This window comes from Oncorhynchus keta, chromosome 9 (genome assembly GCF_023373465.1).
Source record: "Oncorhynchus keta strain PuntledgeMale-10-30-2019 chromosome 9, Oket_V2, whole genome shotgun sequence".
Classification (NCBI taxonomy): Eukaryota; Metazoa; Chordata; class Actinopteri; order Salmoniformes; family Salmonidae; genus Oncorhynchus; species Oncorhynchus keta.
In genome coordinates this window covers 6586338-6606751 of record NC_068429.1, presented here as the reverse complement: position 1 = coordinate 6606751, position 20414 = coordinate 6586338, and the positions used below count along the sequence as shown (strand labels likewise).

General features: G+C 48.1%; 1 protein-coding gene across 50 annotated transcripts in view; it reads left to right on the top strand.

The window, feature by feature from the left end:
* The window catches only part of LOC118373116 (WD repeat-containing protein 7), a 401772-nt gene that overhangs the window by 320440 nt on the left and 60918 nt on the right, over positions 1–20414 (top strand). For all 50 annotated transcript variants that reach the window (XR_008142316.1, XR_008142328.1, XR_008142323.1 and 47 more), the window contains one exon: positions 7856–8042. Coding sequence is in view for 7 of the 50 variants with exons in the window: in XM_052525011.1 (XP_052380971.1) it covers positions 7856–8042 (187 nt within the window). In the remaining 43 variants the exon portion in view is untranslated. The remainder of the gene's footprint in view (positions 1–7855; positions 8043–20414) is intronic.

Below are 20414 nucleotides of genomic sequence, written 5' to 3'. Positions count from 1 at the left end.
AATATGACTGTCTCCCCTCACAACACTAGTTATAATATGACTGTCTCCCCTCACAACACTAGTTATAATATGACTGTCTCCCTAATTATAATATGACTGTCTCACAACACTAGTTATAATATGACTGTCTCCCCTGACTGTCTCCCCTCACAACACTAGTTATAATATGACTGTCTCCTGACCTCACAACACTAGTTATAATGACTGACTGTCTCCCCTCACAACACTAGTTATAATATGACTGTCTCCCCTCACAACACTAATTATAATATGACTGTCTCCCCTCACAACACTAGTTATAATATGACTGTCTCCTGACCTCCCAACACTAGTTATAATATGACTGTCTCCCCTCAACACTAGTTATAATATGACTGTCTCCCTGACTGTCTCCCCTCACAACACTAGTTATAATATGACTGTCTCACAACACTGACTGTCTCCCCTCACAACACTAGTTATAATATGACTGTCTCCCCTCACAACACTAGTTATAATATGACTGTCTGTCCCCTCACAACACTAGTTATAATATGACTGTCTCCCCTCACAACACTAGTTATAATATGACTGTCTCCCCTCACAACACTAGTTATAATATGACTGTCTCCCCTCACAACACTAGTTATAATATGACTGTCTCCCCTCACAACACTAGTTATAATATGACTGTCTCCCTGACTGTCCCTCACAACACTAGTTATAATATGACTGTCCCTCACAACACTAGTTATAATATGACTGTCTCCCCTCACAACACTAGTTATAATATGACTGTCTCCTGACTGTCTCCCCTCACAACACTAGTTATAATATGACTGTCTCCCCTCACAACACTAGTTATAATATGACTGTCTGTCCCCTCACAACACTAGTTATAATATGACTGTCTCCCCTCACAACACTAGTTATAATATGACTGTCTCCCCTCACAACACTAGTTATAATATGACTGTCTCCCCTCACAACACTAGTTATAATATGACTGTCTCCCCTCACAACACTAGTTATAATATGACTGTCTCCCCTCACAACACTAGTTATAATATGACTGTCTCCCCTCACAACACTAGTTATAATATGACTGTCTCCCCTCAACACTAGTTATAATATGACTGTCTCCCTGACTGTCTCCCCTCACAACACTAGTTATAATATGACTGTCTCCCCTCACAACACTAGTTATAATATGACTGTCTCCCCTCACAACACTAGTTATAATATGACTGTCTCCCCTCACAACACTAGTTATAATATGACTGTCTCCCCTCACAACACTAGTTATAATATGACTGTCTCCCTGACTGTCTCCTCACAACACTAGTTATAATATGACTGTCTCCTCACAACACTAGTTATAATATGACTGTCTCCCCTCACAACACTAGTTATAATATGACTGTCTCCCTGACTGTCTCCCACAACACTAATTATAATATGACTGTCTCCCCTCACAACACTAGTTATAATATGACTGTCTCCCTGACTGTCTCCCCTCACAACACTAGTTATAATATGACTGTCTCCCTCTCAACACTAGTTATAATATGACTGTCTCCCCTCACAACACTAGTTATAATATGACTGTCTCCCTGACTGACTCCCCTCACAACACTAGTTATAATATGACTGTCTCCCCTCAACACTAGTTATAATATGACTGTCTCCCCTCACAACACTAGTTATAATATGACTGTCTCCCCTCACAACACTAGTTATAATATGACTGTCTCCCCTCACAACACTAGTTATAATATGACTGTCTCCCCTCACAACACTAGTTATAATATGACTGTCTCCCCTCACAACACTAGTTATAATATGACTGTCTCCCTGACTGTCTCCCTCACAACACTAGTTATAATATGACTGTCTCCCCTCAACACTAGTTATAATATGACTGTCTCCCCTCACAACACTAGTTATAATATGACTGTCTCCCCTCACAACACTAGTTATAATATGACTGTCTCCCCTCACAACACTAGTTATAATATGACTGTCTCCCCTCAACACTAGTTATAATATGACTGTCTCCCCTCACAACACTAGTTATAATATGACTGTCTCCCCTCACAACACTAGTTATAATATGACTGTCTCCCTCACAACACTAGTTATAATATGACTGTCTCCCCTCACAACACTAGTTATAATATGACTGTCTCCCCTCACAACACTAATTATAATATGACTGTCTCCCCTCACAACACTAGTTATAATATGACTGTCTCCCCTCACAACACTAGTTATAATATGACTGTCTCCCCTCACAACACTAGTTATAATATGACTGTCTCCCCTCACAACACTAGTTATAATATGACTGTCTCCCCTCACAACACTAGTTATAATATGACTGTCTCCCCTCACAACACTAATTATAATATGACTGTCTCCCCTCACAACACTAGTTATAATATGACTGTCTCCCCTCACAACACTAGTTATAATATGACTGTCTCCCCTCACAACACTAGTTATAATATGACTGTCTCCCCTCACAACACTAGTTATAATATGACTGTCTCCCTCACAACACTAGTTATAATATGACTGTCTCCTCTCACAACACTAGTTATAATATGACTGTCTCCCTCACAACACTAGTTATTTATAATATGACTGTCTCCCCTCACAACACTAATTATAATATGACTGTCTCCCCTCAACACTAGTTATAATATGACTGTCTCCCCTCACAACACTAATTATAATATGACTGTCTCCCCTCACAACACTAGTTATAATATGACTGTCTCCCTGACTGTCTCCCCTCACAACACTAGTTATAATATGACTGTCTCCTGACTGTCTCCCCTCACAACACTAGTTATAATATGACTGTCTCCTGACTGTCTCCCCTCACAACACTAGTTATAATATGACTGTCTCCCCTCACAACACTAATTATAATATGACTGTCTCCCCTCACAACACTAGTTATAATATGACTGTCTCCCCTCACAACACTAGTTATAATATGACTGTCTCCCCTCACAACACTAGTTATAATATGACTGTCTCCCTGACTGTCTCCCTCACAACACTAGTTATAATATGACTGTCTCCCCTCACAACACTAATTATAATATGACTGTCTCCCCTCACAACACTAATTATAATATGACTGTCTCCCCTCACAACACTAGTTATAATATGACTGTCTCCCCTCAACACTAGTTATAATATGACTGTCTCCCCTCACAACACTAATTATAATATGACTGTCTCCCCTCAACACTAGTTATAATATGACTGTCTCCCTGACTGTCTCCCTCACAACACTAGTTATAATATGACTGTCTCCCCTCACAACACTAGTTATAATATGACTGTCTCCCCTCACAACACTAATTATAATATGACTGTCTCCCCTCACAACACTAGTTATAATATGACTGTCTCCCTTACAACACTAATTATAATATGACTGTCTCCCTCAACACTAGTTATAATATGACTGTCTCCCCTCACAACACTAATTATAATATGACTGTCTCCCTCAACACTAGTTATAATATGACTGTCTCCCTGACTGTCTCCCTCACAACACTAGTTATAATATGACTGTCTCCTCACAACACTAGTTATAATATGACTGTCTCCCCTCACAACACTAATTATAATATGACTGTCTCCCCTCACAACACTAGTTATAATATGACTGTCTCCCTCACAACACTAGTTATAATATGACTGTCTCCCCTCACAACACTAATTATAATATGACTGTCTCCCCTCACAACACTAGTTATAATATGACTGTCTCCCTCACAACACTAGTTATAATATGACTGTCTCCCTCACAACACTAGTTATAATATGACTGTCTCCTGACTGTCTCCCCTCAACACTAGTTATAATATGACTGTCTCCCCTCACAACACTAATTATAATATGACTGTCTCCCTGACTGTCTCCCCTCACAACACTAATTATAATATGACTGTCTCCCTGACTGTCTCCCTCACAACACTAATTATAATATGACTGTCTCCCTGACTGTCTCCCCTCACAACACTAATTATAATATGACTGTCTCCCTCACAACACTAATTATAATATGACTGTCTCCCCTCACAACACTAGTTATAATATGACTGTCTCCCCTCACAACACTAGTTATAATATGACTGTCTCCCCTCACAACACTAGTTATAATATGACTGTCTCCCCTCACAACACTAGTTATAATATGACTGTCTCCCTGACTGTCTCCCCTCACAACACTAGTTATAATATGACTGTCTCCCTCACAACACTAGTTATAATATGACTGTCTCCCCTCACAACACTAGTTATAATATGACTGTCTCCCCTCACAACACTAATTATAATATGACTGTCTCCTGACTGTCTCCCCTCACAACACTAATTATAATATGACTGTCTCCCTGACTGTCTCCCCTCACAACACTAATTATAATATGACTGTCTCCCTGACTGTCTCCCCTCACAACACTAATTATAATATGACTGTCTCCCTCACAACACTAATTATAATATGACTGTCTCCCCTCACAACACTAGTTATAATATGACTGTCTCCCCTCACAACACTAGTTATAATATGACTGTCTCCTCTCACAACACTAGTTATAATATGACTGTCTCCTGACTGTCTCCCCTCACAACACTAATTATAATATGACTGTCTCCCTGACTGTCTCCCCTCACAACACTAATTATAATATGACTGTCTCCCTGACTGTCTCCCCTCACAACACTAATTATAATATGACTGTCTCCCCTCACAACACTAATTATAATATGACTGTCTCCCCTCACAACACTAGTTATAATATGACTGTCTCCCCTCACAACACTAGTTATAATATGACTGTCTCCCCTCACAACACTAGTTATAATATGACTGTCTCCTCTCACAACACTAATTATAATATGACTGTCTCCCCTCAACACTAGTTATAATATGACTGTCTCCTCTCAACACTAGTTATAATATGACTGTCTCCTCTCACAACACTAGTTATAATATGACTGTCTCCTCTCACAACACTAGTTATAATATGACTGTCTCCCCTGACTGTCTCCCCTCACAACACTAATTATAATATGACTGTCTCCCTGACTGTCTCCCTCACAACACTAATTATAATATGACTGTCTCCCTGACTGTCTCCCCTCACAACACTAATTATAATATGACTGTCTCCCCTCACAACACTAATTATAATATGACTGTCTCCCCTCACAACACTAGTTATAATATGACTGTCTCCCTCACAACACTAGTTATAATATGACTGTCTCCCCTCACAACACTAGTTATAATATGACTGTCTCCCCTCACAACACTAGTTATAATATGACTGTCTCCCCTCACAACACTAGTTATAATATGACTGTCTCCCCTCACAACACTAGTTATAATATGACTGTCTCCCCTCACAACACTAGTTATAATATGACTGTCTCCTGACTGTCTCCCCTCACAACACTAATTATAATATGACTGTCTCCCTCACAACACTAGTTATAATATGACTGTCTCCCCTCACAACACTAGTTATAATATGACTGTCTCCCCTCACAACACTAGTTATAATATGACTGTCTCCCCTCACAACACTAGTTATAATATGACTGTCTCCCCTCACAACACTAGTTATAATATGACTGTCTCCCCTCACAACACTAGTTATAATATGACTGTCTCCCTGACTGTCTCCCCTCAACACTAGTTATAATATGACTGTCTCCCCTCAACACTAGTTATAATATGACTGTCTCCTGACTGTCTCCCCTCAACACTAGTTATAATATGACTGTCTCCCCTCACAACACTAGTTATAATATGACTGTCTCCCCTCAACACTAGTTATAATATGACTGTCTCCCTGACTGTCTCCCCTCACAACACTAGTTATAATATGACTGTCTCCCTGACTGTCTCCCCTCACAACACTAATTATAATATGACTGTCTCCTGACTGTCTCCCCTCACAACACTAGTTATAATATGACTGTCTCCCTGACTGTCTCCCCTCACAACACTAGTTATAATATGACTGTCTCCCCTTACAACACTAGTTATAATATGACTGTCTCCCCTCACAACACTAGTTATAATATGACTGTCTCCCCTCACAACACTAGTTATAATATGACTGTCTCCCTCACAACACTAGTTATAATATGACTGTCTCCCCTCACAACACTAGTTATAATATGACTGTCTCCCTCACAACACTAGTTATAATATGACTGTCTCCCTGACTGTCTCCCCTCACAACACTAGTTATAATATGACTGTCTCCCTGACTGTCTCCCCTCACAACACTAGTTATAATATGACTGTCTCCCCTCACAACACTAGTTATAATATGACTGTCTCCCCTCACAACACTAGTTATAATATGACTGTCTCCCCTCACAACACTAGTTATAATATGACTGTCTCCCTCACAACACTAGTTATAATATGACTGTCTCCCTGACTGTCTCCCCTCACAACACTAGTTATAATATGACTGTCTCCCTGACTGTCTCCCCTCACAACACTAGTTATAATATGACTGTCTCCTCTCACAACACTAGTTATAATATGACTGTCTCCCTGACTGTCTCCCCTCACAACACTAGTTATAATATGACTGTCTCCCCTCACAACACTAGTTATAATATGACTGTCTCCCTGACTGTCTCCCCTCAACACTAGTTATAATATGACTGTCTCCCCTCACAACACTAGTTATAATATGACTGTCTCCCTGACTGTCTCCCCTCAACACTAGTTATAATATGACTGTCTCCCCACAACACTAGTTATAATATGACTGTCTCCCTCAACACTAGTTATAATATGACTGTCTCCCTGACTGTCTCCCCTCACAACACTAGTTATAATATGACTGTCTCCCTGACTGTCTCCCCTCACAACACTAATTATAATATGACTGTCTCCTGACTGTCTCCCCTCACAACACTAGTTATAATATGACTGTCTCCCTGACTGTCTCCCCTCACAACACTAGTTATAATATGACTGTCTCCCCTCACAACACTAGTTATAATATGACTGTCTCCCCTCACAACACTAGTTATAATATGACTGTCTCCCCTCACAACACTAGTTATAATATGACTGTCTCCCCTCACAACACTAGTTATAATATGACTGTCTCCCCTCACAACACTAGTTATAATATGACTGTCTCCCCTCACAACACTAGTTATAATATGACTGTCTCCCTGACTGTCTCCCCTCACAACACTAGTTATAATATGACTGTCTCCCCTCACAACACTAGTTATAATATGACTGTCTCCCTGACTGTCTCCCCTCACAACACTAGTTATAATATGACTGTCTCCCCTCACAACACTAGTTATAATATGACTGTCTCCCTGACTGTCTCCCCTCACAACACTAGTTATAATATGACTGTCTCCCTGACTGTCTCCCCTCACAACACTAGTTATAATATGTCTCTCACATTATGTTGGTCAGACAGACCTGGGGTACGCTGGCCCTTACACCATCTCAGAAGAGAAACAAGGCTTTTGGACAGTAGGAGACACTTTGATCAATATGTTGTACTGAACACACACACACACACACCACCAACAGAGAAACCACTTGCTGATCAAACAAACACACACACACACACACACACCATCACCAATTCACCTGTCAAGCCCTACGATTAAACTGCAACATCCTCAGTCTGTTGACAGATTCTGACAGCTGTTGACCTTGACAACAACACAACAACACACACCAGGGGGAGTATATTAGTTAACCACTGTAATGTACAGACAACAACATATGTTGTTGTTGACTGTTTATTGTTATTTATGTTGGCTGTTGTTGTCTCGACTCCTCCAGGTAAGGCCCTGACGTTCCTCCTCCTGCAACCCCCCAGCCCCAAGATGCCCCCCCACAGCACCATCCGCCGTACAGCCATAGACCTGATTGGTCGAGGCTTCACCGTGTGGGAGCCTTATATGGACGTGTCCGCTGTTCTCATGGGACTACTGGAGCTGTGTGCTGACGCAGAGAAACAGCTGGCCAAGTGAGTGGAGAGTACAGACACACACAGACACACACAGACACACACAGACACACACAGACACACACAGACACACACAGACACACACAGACACATACAGACACACACAGACACACACAGACAGACACACACACACAGACAGACACACACAGACAGACACACACACACAGACACACACACACAGACACACACACACAGACACAGACAGACACACACACACAGACACACACACACGGACACACACACACAGACACACATACACGGACACACACACACAGACACAGACAGACACACACACACAGACACACAGACAGAAACGCGCACAGAGACACACACACGCACACAGAGACACACACACGCACAGAGACACACACACACACACAAACACACACACAGAAACACACACACAGAAACACACACACAGAGACACACACACAGAAACACACACACAGAAACACATACACAAGTGCACCCCCTGGTCCAACCTGGTCCAACCGGGTGCCTGCTTTTCTCCGTCCTCTCTCCCTTCCAAGATGTCTGCCAGACAGACACCACACAGCAGGTTGGGCTGCCTGCCTGCACAGCGTCTGACACACTGAATGATGAAACCACGGCTGTAATGTGATTGGGCAGCTTTAATATGATGTAATGACGTCTGCCTTGTTGGATGACAGGCAGAGAAGAGACCTTTCTGTGTAGAGTAGAACACACACACACACAACCCCTGACCTACCCCTCACAGCCCCGCAAACGAGGTTACCCCCGGCAACGAGACAACCAATGAAAAATAACATCAGATTATGCAATTAAGATGAAACCTTATCTTAACAAATTTGTTTTGAGTATAAATATGTCTGCCTTTTTTCGTGTTGCGTGTGCTAATACGGTTAGCCCAAAATGGCAGTCATTTTTCAGGGTTTATTAGCTAACGTAGAGAGCGGAGAAGAGAGAGGCTGAGAGAGAGCACCAGGCGAGGCGACCCCATGGATGAAGGGGGGGAGGGAGGGAGATAGGTGGAGGGAGAGAGGTAGGTGGAGGGAGAGAGGTAGGTAGAGGGAGAGAGGTAGGTAGTGGGGAGAGAGGTAGGTGGAGGGAGAGAGGTAGGTAGAGGGAGAGAGGTAGGTAGAGGGAGAGAGGTAGGTAGGTAGAGGGAGAGAGAGGTAGGTAGGTAGAGGGAGAGAGAGGTAGGTAGGTAGGTAGAGGGAGAGAGAGGTAGGTAGGTAGAGGGGAGAGAGGTAGGTAGGTAGAGGGAGAGAGAGGTAGGTAGAGGGAGAGAGGTAGGTAGGTAGAGAGAGAGAGGGGGGAGGTAGGTAGGAGAGAGAGGTAGAGAGAGAGAGGTAGGTAGGTAGGTAGGAGGAGAGAGAGAGAGAGGTAGGTAGGTAGAGAGAGAGAGAGAGAGAGAGAGAGGTAGGTAGGTAGAGGAGAGAGAGAGGTAGGTAGAGAGAGAGAGAGGTAGGTAGGTAGAGAGAGAGAGGTAGGTAGGTAGGAGAGAGAGAGAGGTAGGTAGGTAGAGAGAGAGAGAGAGAGAGAGGTAGGTAGGTAGAGAGAGAGAGAGGTAGGTAGGTAGGTAGAGAGAGAGAGAGAGAGAGGTAGGTAGGTAGGTAGAGAGAGAGAGAGAGTGGTTGGTAGGTAGGTAGAGAGAGAGAGAGAGGTAGGTAGGTAGAGAGAGAGAGAGAGGTAGGTAGGTAGAGAGAGAGAGAGGAGGTAGGTAGGTAGAGAGAGAGAGAGAGAGAGGTAGGTAGGAGAGAGAGAGAGAGAGAGAGAGGTAGGTAGGTAGGTAGAGAGAGAGAGAGAGTGGTTGGTAGGTAGGTAGAGAGAGAGAGAGAGTGGTAGGTAGGTAGAGAGAGAGAGAGAGGTAGGTAGGTAGAGAGAGAGAGAGAGGTAGGTAGGTAGAGAGAGCGAGAGAGGTAGGTAGAGAGAGCGAGAGAGGTAGGTAGGTAGAGAGAGAGAGAGGTAGGTAGGTAGAGAGAGGGAGAGGTAGGTAGAGAGAGAGAGGTAGGTAGGTAGGTGGAGAGAGAGGTAGAGAGACACACAATGCAAATAGTTTGGGTAACCATTTGGTTACCTGTTCAGGAGTCTTATGGCTTGGGGGTAAAAAACCGTTGAGAAGCCTTTTTGTCCGGTACCGCTTGCCATGCGGTAGTAGAGAGAACAGTCTGTGGCTGGAGTCTTTGACAATTTTATAGGGCCTTCCTCTGACACCGCCTGGTGTAGAAGTCCTGGATGGCAAGCAGCCCTCTGTCGTGCCTTGCGGTCGGAGGCCGATTAATTGCAGTGATGCAACCGGTGTTGATGCTCTCGATGGTGCAGCTGTAGAACCTCTTGAGGATCTGGGGACCCATGCCAAATCTTTTTAGTTTCCTGATGGGGAATAGTGCCCTCTTCACGACTGTCTTGGTGTGTTTGGACCATTCTAGTTTGTTGTTGATGTGGACACCAAGGAACGCTTGAAGCTCTCAACCTGCTCCACTAAAGCCCCGTCGAATGAGAATGGGGGTGTGCTCGGTCTTCCTTTTCCTGTAGTCCACAATCATCTCATTAGTCTTGGTTAAGTTGAGGGATAGGTTGTTATTCCAGGTCTCTGACCTCCCTATAGGCTGTCTTGTCATTGTCACTGATCAGGCCTACCACTGTTGTGTCGTCTGCAAACTTAATGATGGTGTTGGAGTCGTACCTGACCATGCAGTCGTGGGTGAACAGGGAGTACAGGAGGGGACTGAGCACGCACCCCTGGGGAGCTACAGTGTTGAGGATCAGCGTGGCAGATGTGTTGCATCCTACCCTCACCACCTGGGGTGGCCCGTCAGGAAGTCCAGGATCCAGTTACAGAGGGAGGTGTTTAGTCCCAGAGTCCTTAGCTTAGTGATGAGCTTTGTAGACACTATGGTGTTGAACGCTGAGCTGTAGTCAATGAACGGCATTCTCACATAGGTGTTCCTTTTGTCCAGGTGGGAAAGGGCAGGGTGGAGTGCAATAGAGATTGCATCATCTGTGGATCTGTTAGGGCGGTATGCAAATTGGAGTGAGTCTCGGGTTTCTGGGATAATGGTGTTGATGTGAGCCTTACATTTTACATTTACATTTAAGTCATTTAGCAGACGCTCTTATCCAGAGCGACTTACAAATTGGTGCATACACCTTATGACATCCAGTGGAACAGCCACTTTACAATAGTGCATCTAAATCTTTTTAGGGGTGAGAAGGATTACTTACCCTATCCTAGGTATTCCTTGAAGAGGTGGGGTTTCAGGTGTCTCCGGAAGGTGGTGATTGACTCCGCTGTCCTGGCGTCGTGAGGGAGTTTGTTCCACCATTGGGGGCCAGAGCAGCGAACAGTTTTGACTGGGCTGAGCGGGAACTGTACTTCCTCAGTGGTAGGGAGGCGATCAGGCCAGAGGTGGATGAACGCAGTGCCCTTGTTTGGGTGTAGGGCCTGATCAGAGCCTGGAGGTACTGAGGTGCCGTTCCCCTCACAGCTCCGTAGGCAAGCACCATGGTCTTGTAGCGGATGCGAGCTTCAACTGGAAGCCAGTGGAGAGAGCGGAGGAGCGGGGTGACGTGAGAGAACTTGGGAAGGTTGAACACCAGACGGGCTGCGGCGTTCTGGATGAGTTGTAGGGGTTTAATGGCACAGGCAGGGAGCCCAGCCAACAGCGAGTTGCAGTAATCAAGACGGGAGATGACAAGTGCCTGGATTAGGACCTGCGCCGCTTCCTGTGTGAGGCAGGGTCGTACTCTGCGGATGTTGTAGAGCATGAACCTACAGGAACGGGACACCGCCTTGATGTTAGTTGAGAACGACAGGGTGTTGTCCAGGATCACGCCAAGGTTCTTAGCGCTCTGGGAGGAGGACACAATGGAATTGTCAACCGTGATGGCGAGATCATGGAACGGGCAGTCCTTCCCGGGAGGAAGAGGAGCTCCGTCTTGCTGAGGTTCAGCTTGAGGTGGTGATCCGTCATCCACACTGATATGTCTGCCACACATGCAGAGATGCGATTCGCCACCTGGTCATCAGAAGGGGGAAAGGAGAAGATTAATTGTGTGTCGTCTGCATAGCAATGATAGGAGAGACCATGTGAGGTTATGACAGAGCCAAGTGACTTGGTGTATAGCGAGAATAAGAGAGGGCCTAGAACAGAGCCCTGGGGGACACCAGTGGTGAGAGCGCGTGGTGAGGAGACAGATTCTCGCCACGCCACCTGGTAGGAGCGACCTGTCAGGTAGGACGCAATCCAAGCGTGGGCCGCGCCGGAGATGCCCAACTCGGAGAGGGTGGAGAGGAGGATCTGATGGTTCACAGTATCGAAGGCAGCCGATAGGTCTAGAAGGATGAGAGCAGAGGAGAGAGAGTTAGCTTTAGCAGTGCGGAGCGCCTCCGTGATACAGAGAAGAGCAGTCTCAGTTGAATGACTAGTCTTGAAACCTGACTGATTTGGATCAAGAAGGTCATTCTGAGAGAGATAGCGGTAGAGCTGGCCAAGGACGGCACGCTCAAGAGTTTTGGAGAGAAAAGAGAGAAGGGATTCTGGTCTGTAGTTGTTGACATCGGAGGGATCGAGTGTAGGTTTTTTCAGGGGGGTGCAACTCTCGCTCTCTTGAAGACGGAAGGGACGTAGCCAGCGGTCAGGGATGAGTTGATGAGCGAGGTGAGGTAAGGGAGAAGGTCTCCGGAAATGGTCTGGAGAAGAGAGGAGGGGATAGGGTCAAGCGGGCAGGTTGTTGGGCGGCCGGCCGTCACAAGACGCGAGATTTCATCTGGAGAGAGGGGAGAAAGAGGTCAGAGCATAGGGTAGGGCAGTGTGAGCAGAACCAGCGGTGTCGTTTGACTTAGCAAACGAGGATCGGATGTCGTCGACCTTCTTTTCAAAATGGTTGACGAAGTCATCTGCAGAGAGGGAGGAGGGGGGAGGAGGAGGATTCAGGAGGGAGGAGAAGGTGGCAAAGAGCTTCCTAGGGTTAGAGGCAGATGCTTGGAATTTAGAATGGTAGAAAGTGGCTTTAGCAGCAGAGACAGAGGAGGAAAATGTAGAGAGGAGGGAGTGAAAGGATGCCAGGTCCGCAGGGAGGCGAGTTTTCCTCCATTTCCGCTCGGCTGCCCGGAGCCCTGTTCTGTGAGCTCGCAATGAGTCGTCGAGCCACGGAGGCGGGAGGGGAGGACCGAGCCGGCCTGGAGGATAGGGGACATAGAGAGTCAAAGGATGCAGAAAGGGAGGAGAGGAGGGTTGAGGAGGCAGAATCAGGAGATAGGTTGGAGAAGGTTTGAGCAGAGGGAAGAGATGATAGGATGGAAGAGGAGAGAGTAGCGGGGGAGAGAGAGCGAAGGTTGGGACGGCGCGATACCATCCGAGTAGGGGCAGTGTGGGAAGTGTTGGATGAGAGCGAGAGGGAAAAGGATACAAGGTAGTGGTCGGAGACTTGGAGGGAGTTGCAATGAGGTTAGTGGAAGAACAGCATCTAGTAAAGATGAGGTCAAGCGTATTGCCTGCCTTGTGAGTAGGGGGGAAGGTGAGAGGGTGAGGTCAAAAGAGGAGAGGAGTGGAAAGAAGGAGGCAGAGAGGAATGAGTCAAAGGTAGACGTGGGGAGGTTAAAGTCGCCCAGAACTGTGAGAGGTGAGCCGTCCTCAGGAAAGGAGCTTATCAAGGCATCAAGCTCATTGATGAACTCTCCGAGGGAACCTGGAGGGCGATAAATGATAAGGATGTTAAGCTTGAAAGGGCTGGTAACTGTGACAGCATGGAATTCAAAGGAGGCGATAGACAGATGGGTAAGGGGAGAAAGAGAGAAAGACCACTTGGGAGAGATGAGGATCCCGGTGCCACCACCCCGCTGACCAGAAGCTCTCGGGGTGTGCGAGAACACGTGGGCGGACGAGGAGAGAGCAGTAGGAGTAGCAGTGTAGCAGCACTCCATAGCTGCGGACGTGAGTGTCACGGGTCTGTAGTTATTTAGGCAGGTTGCCTTTGTGTTCTTGGGCACAGGGACTGTGGTGGTCTGCTTGATATATATAAAATATATATATATGCTTGAAACATGTTGGTATTACAGACTCAATCAGGGACATGTTGAAAATGTCAGTGAAGACATCTGCCAGTTGGTCAGCACATGCCGGGAGCACACGTCCTGGTAATCAGTCTGGCCCCGCAGCCTTGTGTATGTTGATCACACAGTCGTCCGGAACAGCTGATGCTCTCATGCATGTTTCAGTGTTATTTGCCTCATCTGGTAGTCTCGTGTGGTAGTCTCGTGTCACTGGGCAGCTCTCAGCTGTGCTTCCCCTTGTAGTCTGTAATAGTTTGCAAGCCCTGCCACATCCGATGAGCATCGGAGCCGGTGTAGTAGGATTCGATCTCAGTCCTGTATTGACACTTTGCCTGTTTGATGGTTCGTCGGAGGGTATAGCGGGATTTCTTATAAACTTCCGGGTTAGAGTCCAGCTCCTTGAAAGTGGCAGCTCTGCCCTTTAGCTCAGTGCGGATGTTGCATGTAATCCATGGCTTCTGGTTGGGGAATGTACGTACAGTCACTGTGGAGACGGCGTCCTTAATGCACTTATTGATAAAGCCAGTGACTGATGTGGTGTACTCCTCAATGCCATCGGAAGAATCCCAGAACATATCCCCAGTCTGTGCAAAACAGTCCTGTAGTTTAGCATCTGCTTCATCTGACCACTTTTATATAGACCGAGTCACTGGTGCTTCCTGATTTAATTTTTGCTTGTAAGCATGAATCAGGAGGATAGAGTTGTGGTCGGATTTACCATTGAGTGGATGATGATGGTGCTCTCTTTGACCTGTGACCCCAGACACAGATTGGAGACCAAGTCTGCATTTTTTCGACACCAAATTAACTTATCAGGGGCATTGTGATCTTTATGTGGGGGGATAGACAGGCATAGGATGTGGTCTGAAGGCACTTCCTCAATCTGGGGTGTTGAAACGTGTTGGGGGGTGTTGAAACGTGTTGGGGGGGGGTGTTGAAACGTGTCGGGGGTGTTGAAATGTGTCGGGGGGTGTTGAAACGTGTTGGGGGGGGTGTTGAAACGTGTCGGGGTGTTGAAACGTGTTGGGGGGTGTTGAAACGTGTCGGGGGGTGGGTGTTGAAACGTGTTGGGGGGGGTGTTGAACGTGTCGGGGGGTGTTGAAACGTGTCGGGGGGTGTTGAAACGTGTTGGGGGGTGTGTTGAAACGTGTTGGGGGGTTGAAACGCGTTGGGGGGGGGTGTTGATCACATTGATGTTTCCCTCCTCCGAATACTGGAATGTGAGTTGTGTAAAACAGGGTTTGTTAGATGTGTGTGTGTGTGTGTGTGTGTGTGTGTGTGTGTGTGTGTGTGTGTGTGTGTGTGTGTGTGTGTGTGTGTGTGTGTGTGTGTGTGTGTGTGTGTAGTCATGTTTGTGTGTATCAGTGCTCGTCTCTCTCCTGAAGGAAGTTACCACTAGTCTAGCTGATATCTCCCTGTCTCTCTCTCTCCCTGTCTCTCTCTCTCTCTCTCTGTGTCTCTCTCCCTGTCTCTCTCTCTCCCTGTGTCTCTCTCTCCCTGTGTCTCTCTCTCCCTGTATCTCTCTCTCCCTGTGTCTCTCTCTCTCTATCTGTGTCTCTCTCTCTCTATCTGTGTCTCTCTCTCTCCCTGTGTCTCTCTCTCCCTGTGTCTCTCTCTCCCTGTGTCTCTCTCTCCCTGTGTCTCTCTCTCCCTGTGTCTCTCTCTCCCTGTGTCTCTCTCTCCCTGTGTCTCTCTCTCCCTGTGTCTCTCTCTCCCTGTGTCTCTCTCTCCCTGTGTCTCTCTCTCCCTGTGTGTCTCTCTCCCTGTGTGTGTCTCTCTCCCTGTGTGTGTCTCTCTCTCCGTGTGTGTCTCTCTCTCCGTGTGTGTCTCTCTCTCCGTGTGTGTCTCTCTCTCCGTGTGTGTCTCTCTCTCCGTGTGTGTCTCTCTCTCCGTGTGTGTCTCTCTCCGTGTGTGTCTCTCTCTCCCTGTGTGTGTCTCTCTCTCCCTGTGTGTGTCTCTCTCTCCTGTGTGTGTCTCTCTCTCCCTGTGTGTGTCTCTCTCTCCCTGTCTCTCTCTCTCTCCCTGTCTCTCTCTCTCTCCCTGTGTCTCTCTCTCTCTCCCTGTGTCTCTCTCTCTCTCCCTGTGTCTCTCTCTCTCTCCCTGTGTCTCTCTCTCTCTCTCCCTGTGTCTCTCTCTCTCTCCCTGTGTCTCTCTCTCTCTCTCCCTGTGTCTCTCTCTCTCTCCCTGTGTCTCTCTCTCTCTCCCTGTGTCTCTCTCTCTCCTGTGTCTCTCTCTCTCCCTGTGTCTCTCTCTCTCCCTGTGTCTCTCTCTCTCCCTGTGTCTCTCTCTCTCCCTGTGTCTCTCTCTCCCTGTGTCTCTCTCTCTCCCTGTGTCTCTCTCTCCCTGTGTCTCTCTCTCCCTGTGTCTCTCTCTCCCCGTGTGTCTCTCTCTCCCCGTGTGTCTCTCTCTCCCCGTGTGTCTCTCTCTCCCGTGTCTCTCTCTCTCCCGTGTCTCTCTCTCTCCCTGTGTCTCTCTCTCTCCCTGTGTCTCTCTCTCCCTGTGTCTCTCTCCCCTGTCTCTCTCTCCCCCTGTCTCTCTCCCCCTGTCTCTCTCTCCCCCTGTCTCTCTCCCCTTGTCTCTCTCTCTCCCTTGTCTCTCTCTCTCTCTCTCCCCCTGTCTCTCTCTCTCTCTCCCTGTGTCTCTCTCTCTCTCTCCTGTGTCTCTCTCTCTGTGTCTCTCTCTCTCTGTGTCTCTCTCCCCTGTCTCTCTCCCCCTGTCTCTCTCTCCCCTGTCTCTCTCTCCCCCTGTCTCTCTCTCTCCCCTGTCTCTCTCTCCCCTGTCTCTCTCTCCCCTGTCTCTCCCTCCCCCTGTCTCTCCCTCCCCCTGTCTCTCTCTCCCCCTGTCTCTCTCTCTCCCCCTGTCTCTCTCTCTCTCTCTCCCCCTGTCTCTCTCTCTCTCTCTCCCTGTGTCTCTCTCTCTCCCTGTGTCTCTCTCTCTCTCCCCTGTGTCTCTCTCTCTCTCCCTGTGTCTCTCTCTCTCCCTGTGTCTCTCTCTCTCCCTGTGTCTCTCTCTCTCCCTGTGTCTCTCTCTCTCCCTGTGTCTCTCTCTCTCCCTGTGTCTCTCTCTCTCCCTGTGTCTCTCTCTCTCCCTGTGTCTCTCTCTCTCCCTGTGTCTCTCTCTCTGTCTCTCTCTCCCTGTCTCTCTCTCTCCCTCTCTCTCTCTCTCTCTCCCTATCTCTCTCTCTCCCTGTCTCTCTCTCTCCCTGTCTCTCTCTCTCCCTGTCTCTCTGTGTCTCTCTCTCTCTGTGTCTCTCTCTCTCTGTCTCTCTCTCTCTCTCTCTCTCTCTCTCTCTCTCTCTCTCTCTCTCTCTCTCTCTCTCTCTCTCTCTCTCTCTCTCTCTCTCTCTCTCTCTCTCTCTCTCTCTCTCTCTCTCTCTCTCTGTGTCTCTCTCTCTCTGTGTCTCTCTCTCTCTCTGTGTCTCTCTCTCTCCCTGTGTCTCTCTCTCTCTCTGTGTCTCTCTCTCTCCCTGTGTCTCTCTCTCTCCCTGTGTCTCTCTCTCTCGCGGTGTGTCTCTCTCTCTCGCGGTGTCTCTCTCTCTCTCTCGGTGTCTCTCTCTCTCTCGTGAGGGTGTCTCTCTCTCTCTCTCGCGGTGTCTCTCTCTCTCTCTCGCGGTGTCTCTCTCTCTCTCTCGCGGTGTCTCTCTCTCTCTCTCTCGCGGTGTCTCTCTCTCTCTCTCTCGCGGTGTCTCTCTCTCTCTCTCTCGCGGTGTCTCTCTCTCTCTCTCTCGCGGTGTCTCTCTCTCTCTCTCTCTCGCGGTGTCTCTCTCTCTCTCTCTCGCGGTGTCTCTCTCTCTCTCGCTGTGTGTCTCTGTCTGTTGTCTTTCTCTCTCTTCCCTGATAAAGATGCCTGATGTTCAAGCATTGCTCAAGGTATTTTGCATTCCTGTCACACACTGGCTCACCTCTGGGGAGAAAGGAGATGGGCATTTAGAGAAATGGAGAGAAAAGCTGATTTCTTATTTGCTGTAGAGTCCATAGGGGAACCACTGAGGAGTCAAGTTGAGGAGGGATTTGAGGAGTCAGATTGAGGAGGGACTGAGGAGGAATTTGAGAAACGAGGTTGAGGGATTGAGGAGTCAGGTTGAGGAGGGACTGAGGAGTCGGGTTGAGGAGGGACTGAGGAGTCGGGTTGAGGAGGGACTGAGGAGTCGGGTTGAGGAGGGACTGAGGAGTCGGGTTGAGGAGGGACTGAGGAGTCGGGTTGAGGAGGGACTGAGGAGGAATTTGAGAAACGAGGTTGAGGGGATTGAGGAGTCAGGTTGAGGAGGGACTGAGGAGTCGGGTTGAGGAGGGACTGAGGAGTCGGGTTGAGGAGGGACTGAGGAGTCAGGTTGAGGAGGGACTGAGGAGTCAGGTTGAGGAGGGACTAAGGAGTCGGGTTGAGGAGGGACTGAGGAGTCGGGTTGAGGAGGGACTGAGGAGTGGGGTTGAGGAGGGACTGAGGAGTGGGGTTGAGGAGGGACATGAGGAGTCGGGTTGAGGAGGGCCTGAGGAGTCTGGTTGAGGAGGGACTGAGGAGTCGGGTTGAGGAGGGACTGAGGAGTCGGGTTGATGAGGGGAGTTGTGAAGCCGGTCTAGACAGACACAGTTACAGACAGACACCTTTGTGCTGCGTTACAGAGAGAGTTGTCTTTGTCTCAGTAGTACGACACCACCCCTTGTGACCGTAACAAAACCGCCATCTCCCTTCTTCTCTCAGCCGTTCTGCCTCAGTGTGGAGGTGGTGAAATTTTTTTACATTTTAATTTCACCTTTATTTAACCAGGTAGGCTAGTTGAGAACACCTTTATTTAACCAGGTAGGCTAGTTGAGAACACGTTCTCATTTACAACTGCTACCTGGCGACCTTTGCTTGATACAGTATATATAATGCTGTATGTGTCATCTAATATTATTTGTTAACAAGTGGAGTATTTAGCTCCTTACGGTACTGTACCCTCTGTATAGAAGATGGGCTGGCTGGGCTCTTACTGTAACGCCTCCCTCCCTCCTCAGTATAGAAGATGGGCTGGCTGGGCTCTTACTGTAACAGCGTCCCTCCCTCCTCAGTATAGAAGATGGGCTGGCTGGGCTCTTACCGTAACACCTCCCTCCCTCCTCAGTATAGAAGATGGGCTGGCTGGGCTCTTGCCGTAACACCTCCCTCCCTCCTCTGTATAGAAGATGGGCTGGCTGGGCTCTTACCGTAACGCCTCCCTCCCTCCTCAGTATAGAAGATGGGCTGGGGGCTGGCTGGGCTTTTACTGTAATGCCTCCCTCCCTCTGTATAGAAGATGGGCTGGCTGGGCTTTTACTGTAATGCCTCCCTCCTCTGTATAGAAGATGGGCTGGCTGGGCTCTTACCGTAACGCCTCCTCCCTCCTCAGTATAGAAGATGGGCTGGGGCTGGCTGGGCTTTTACTGTAATGCCTCCCTCCTCTGTATAGAAGATGGGCTGGCTAGGCTCTTACCGTAACGCCTCCCTCCCTCCTCAGTATAGAAGATGGGCTGGGGGCTGGCTGGGCTTTTACTGTAATGCCTCCCTCCTCTGTATTGAAGATGGGCTGGCTGGGCTCTTACCGTAACGCCTCCCTCCCTCCTCTGTATTGAAGATGGGCTGGCTGGGCTTTTACTGTAATGCCTCCCTCTCTCCTCTGTATAGAAGATGGGCTGGCTGGGCTCTTACCGTAACGCCTCCCTCCTCTCTGTAGAAGATGCGCTGGCTGGGCTCTTACCGTAACGCCTCCCTCCCTCCTCTGTATAGAACATGGGCTGGCTGGGCTGTTACCGTAACACCTCCCTCCTCTCTATAGAAGATGGGCTGGCTGGGCTCTTACCGTAACGCCTCCCTCCTCTCTATAGAAGATGCGCTGGCTGGGCTCTTACCGTAACGCCTCCCTCCCTCCTCTGTATAGAACATGGGCTGGCTGGGCTGTTACCGTAACGCCTCCCTCCTCTCTATAGAAGATGGGCTGGCTGGGCTGTTACCGTAACACCTCCCTCCTCTCTATAGAAGATGGGCTGGCTGGGCTCTTACCGTAACGCCTCCCTCCTCTCTATAGAAGATGCGCTGGCTGGGCTCTTACCGTAACGCCTCCCTCCCTCCTCTGTATAGAACATGGGCTGGCTGGGCTCTTACCGTAACACCTCCCTCCTCTCTATAGAAGATGCGCTGGCTGGGCTCTTACCGTAACGCCTCCCTCCCTCCTCTGTATAGAACATAGGCTGGCTGGGCTCTTCCCGTAACACCTCCCTCCTCTCTATAGAAGATGGGCTGGCTGGGAACTACCATTGTGCCTCCCTCCTTTCTATAGAAGATGGACTGGCTGGGCTCTTACCGTAATACCTCCCTCC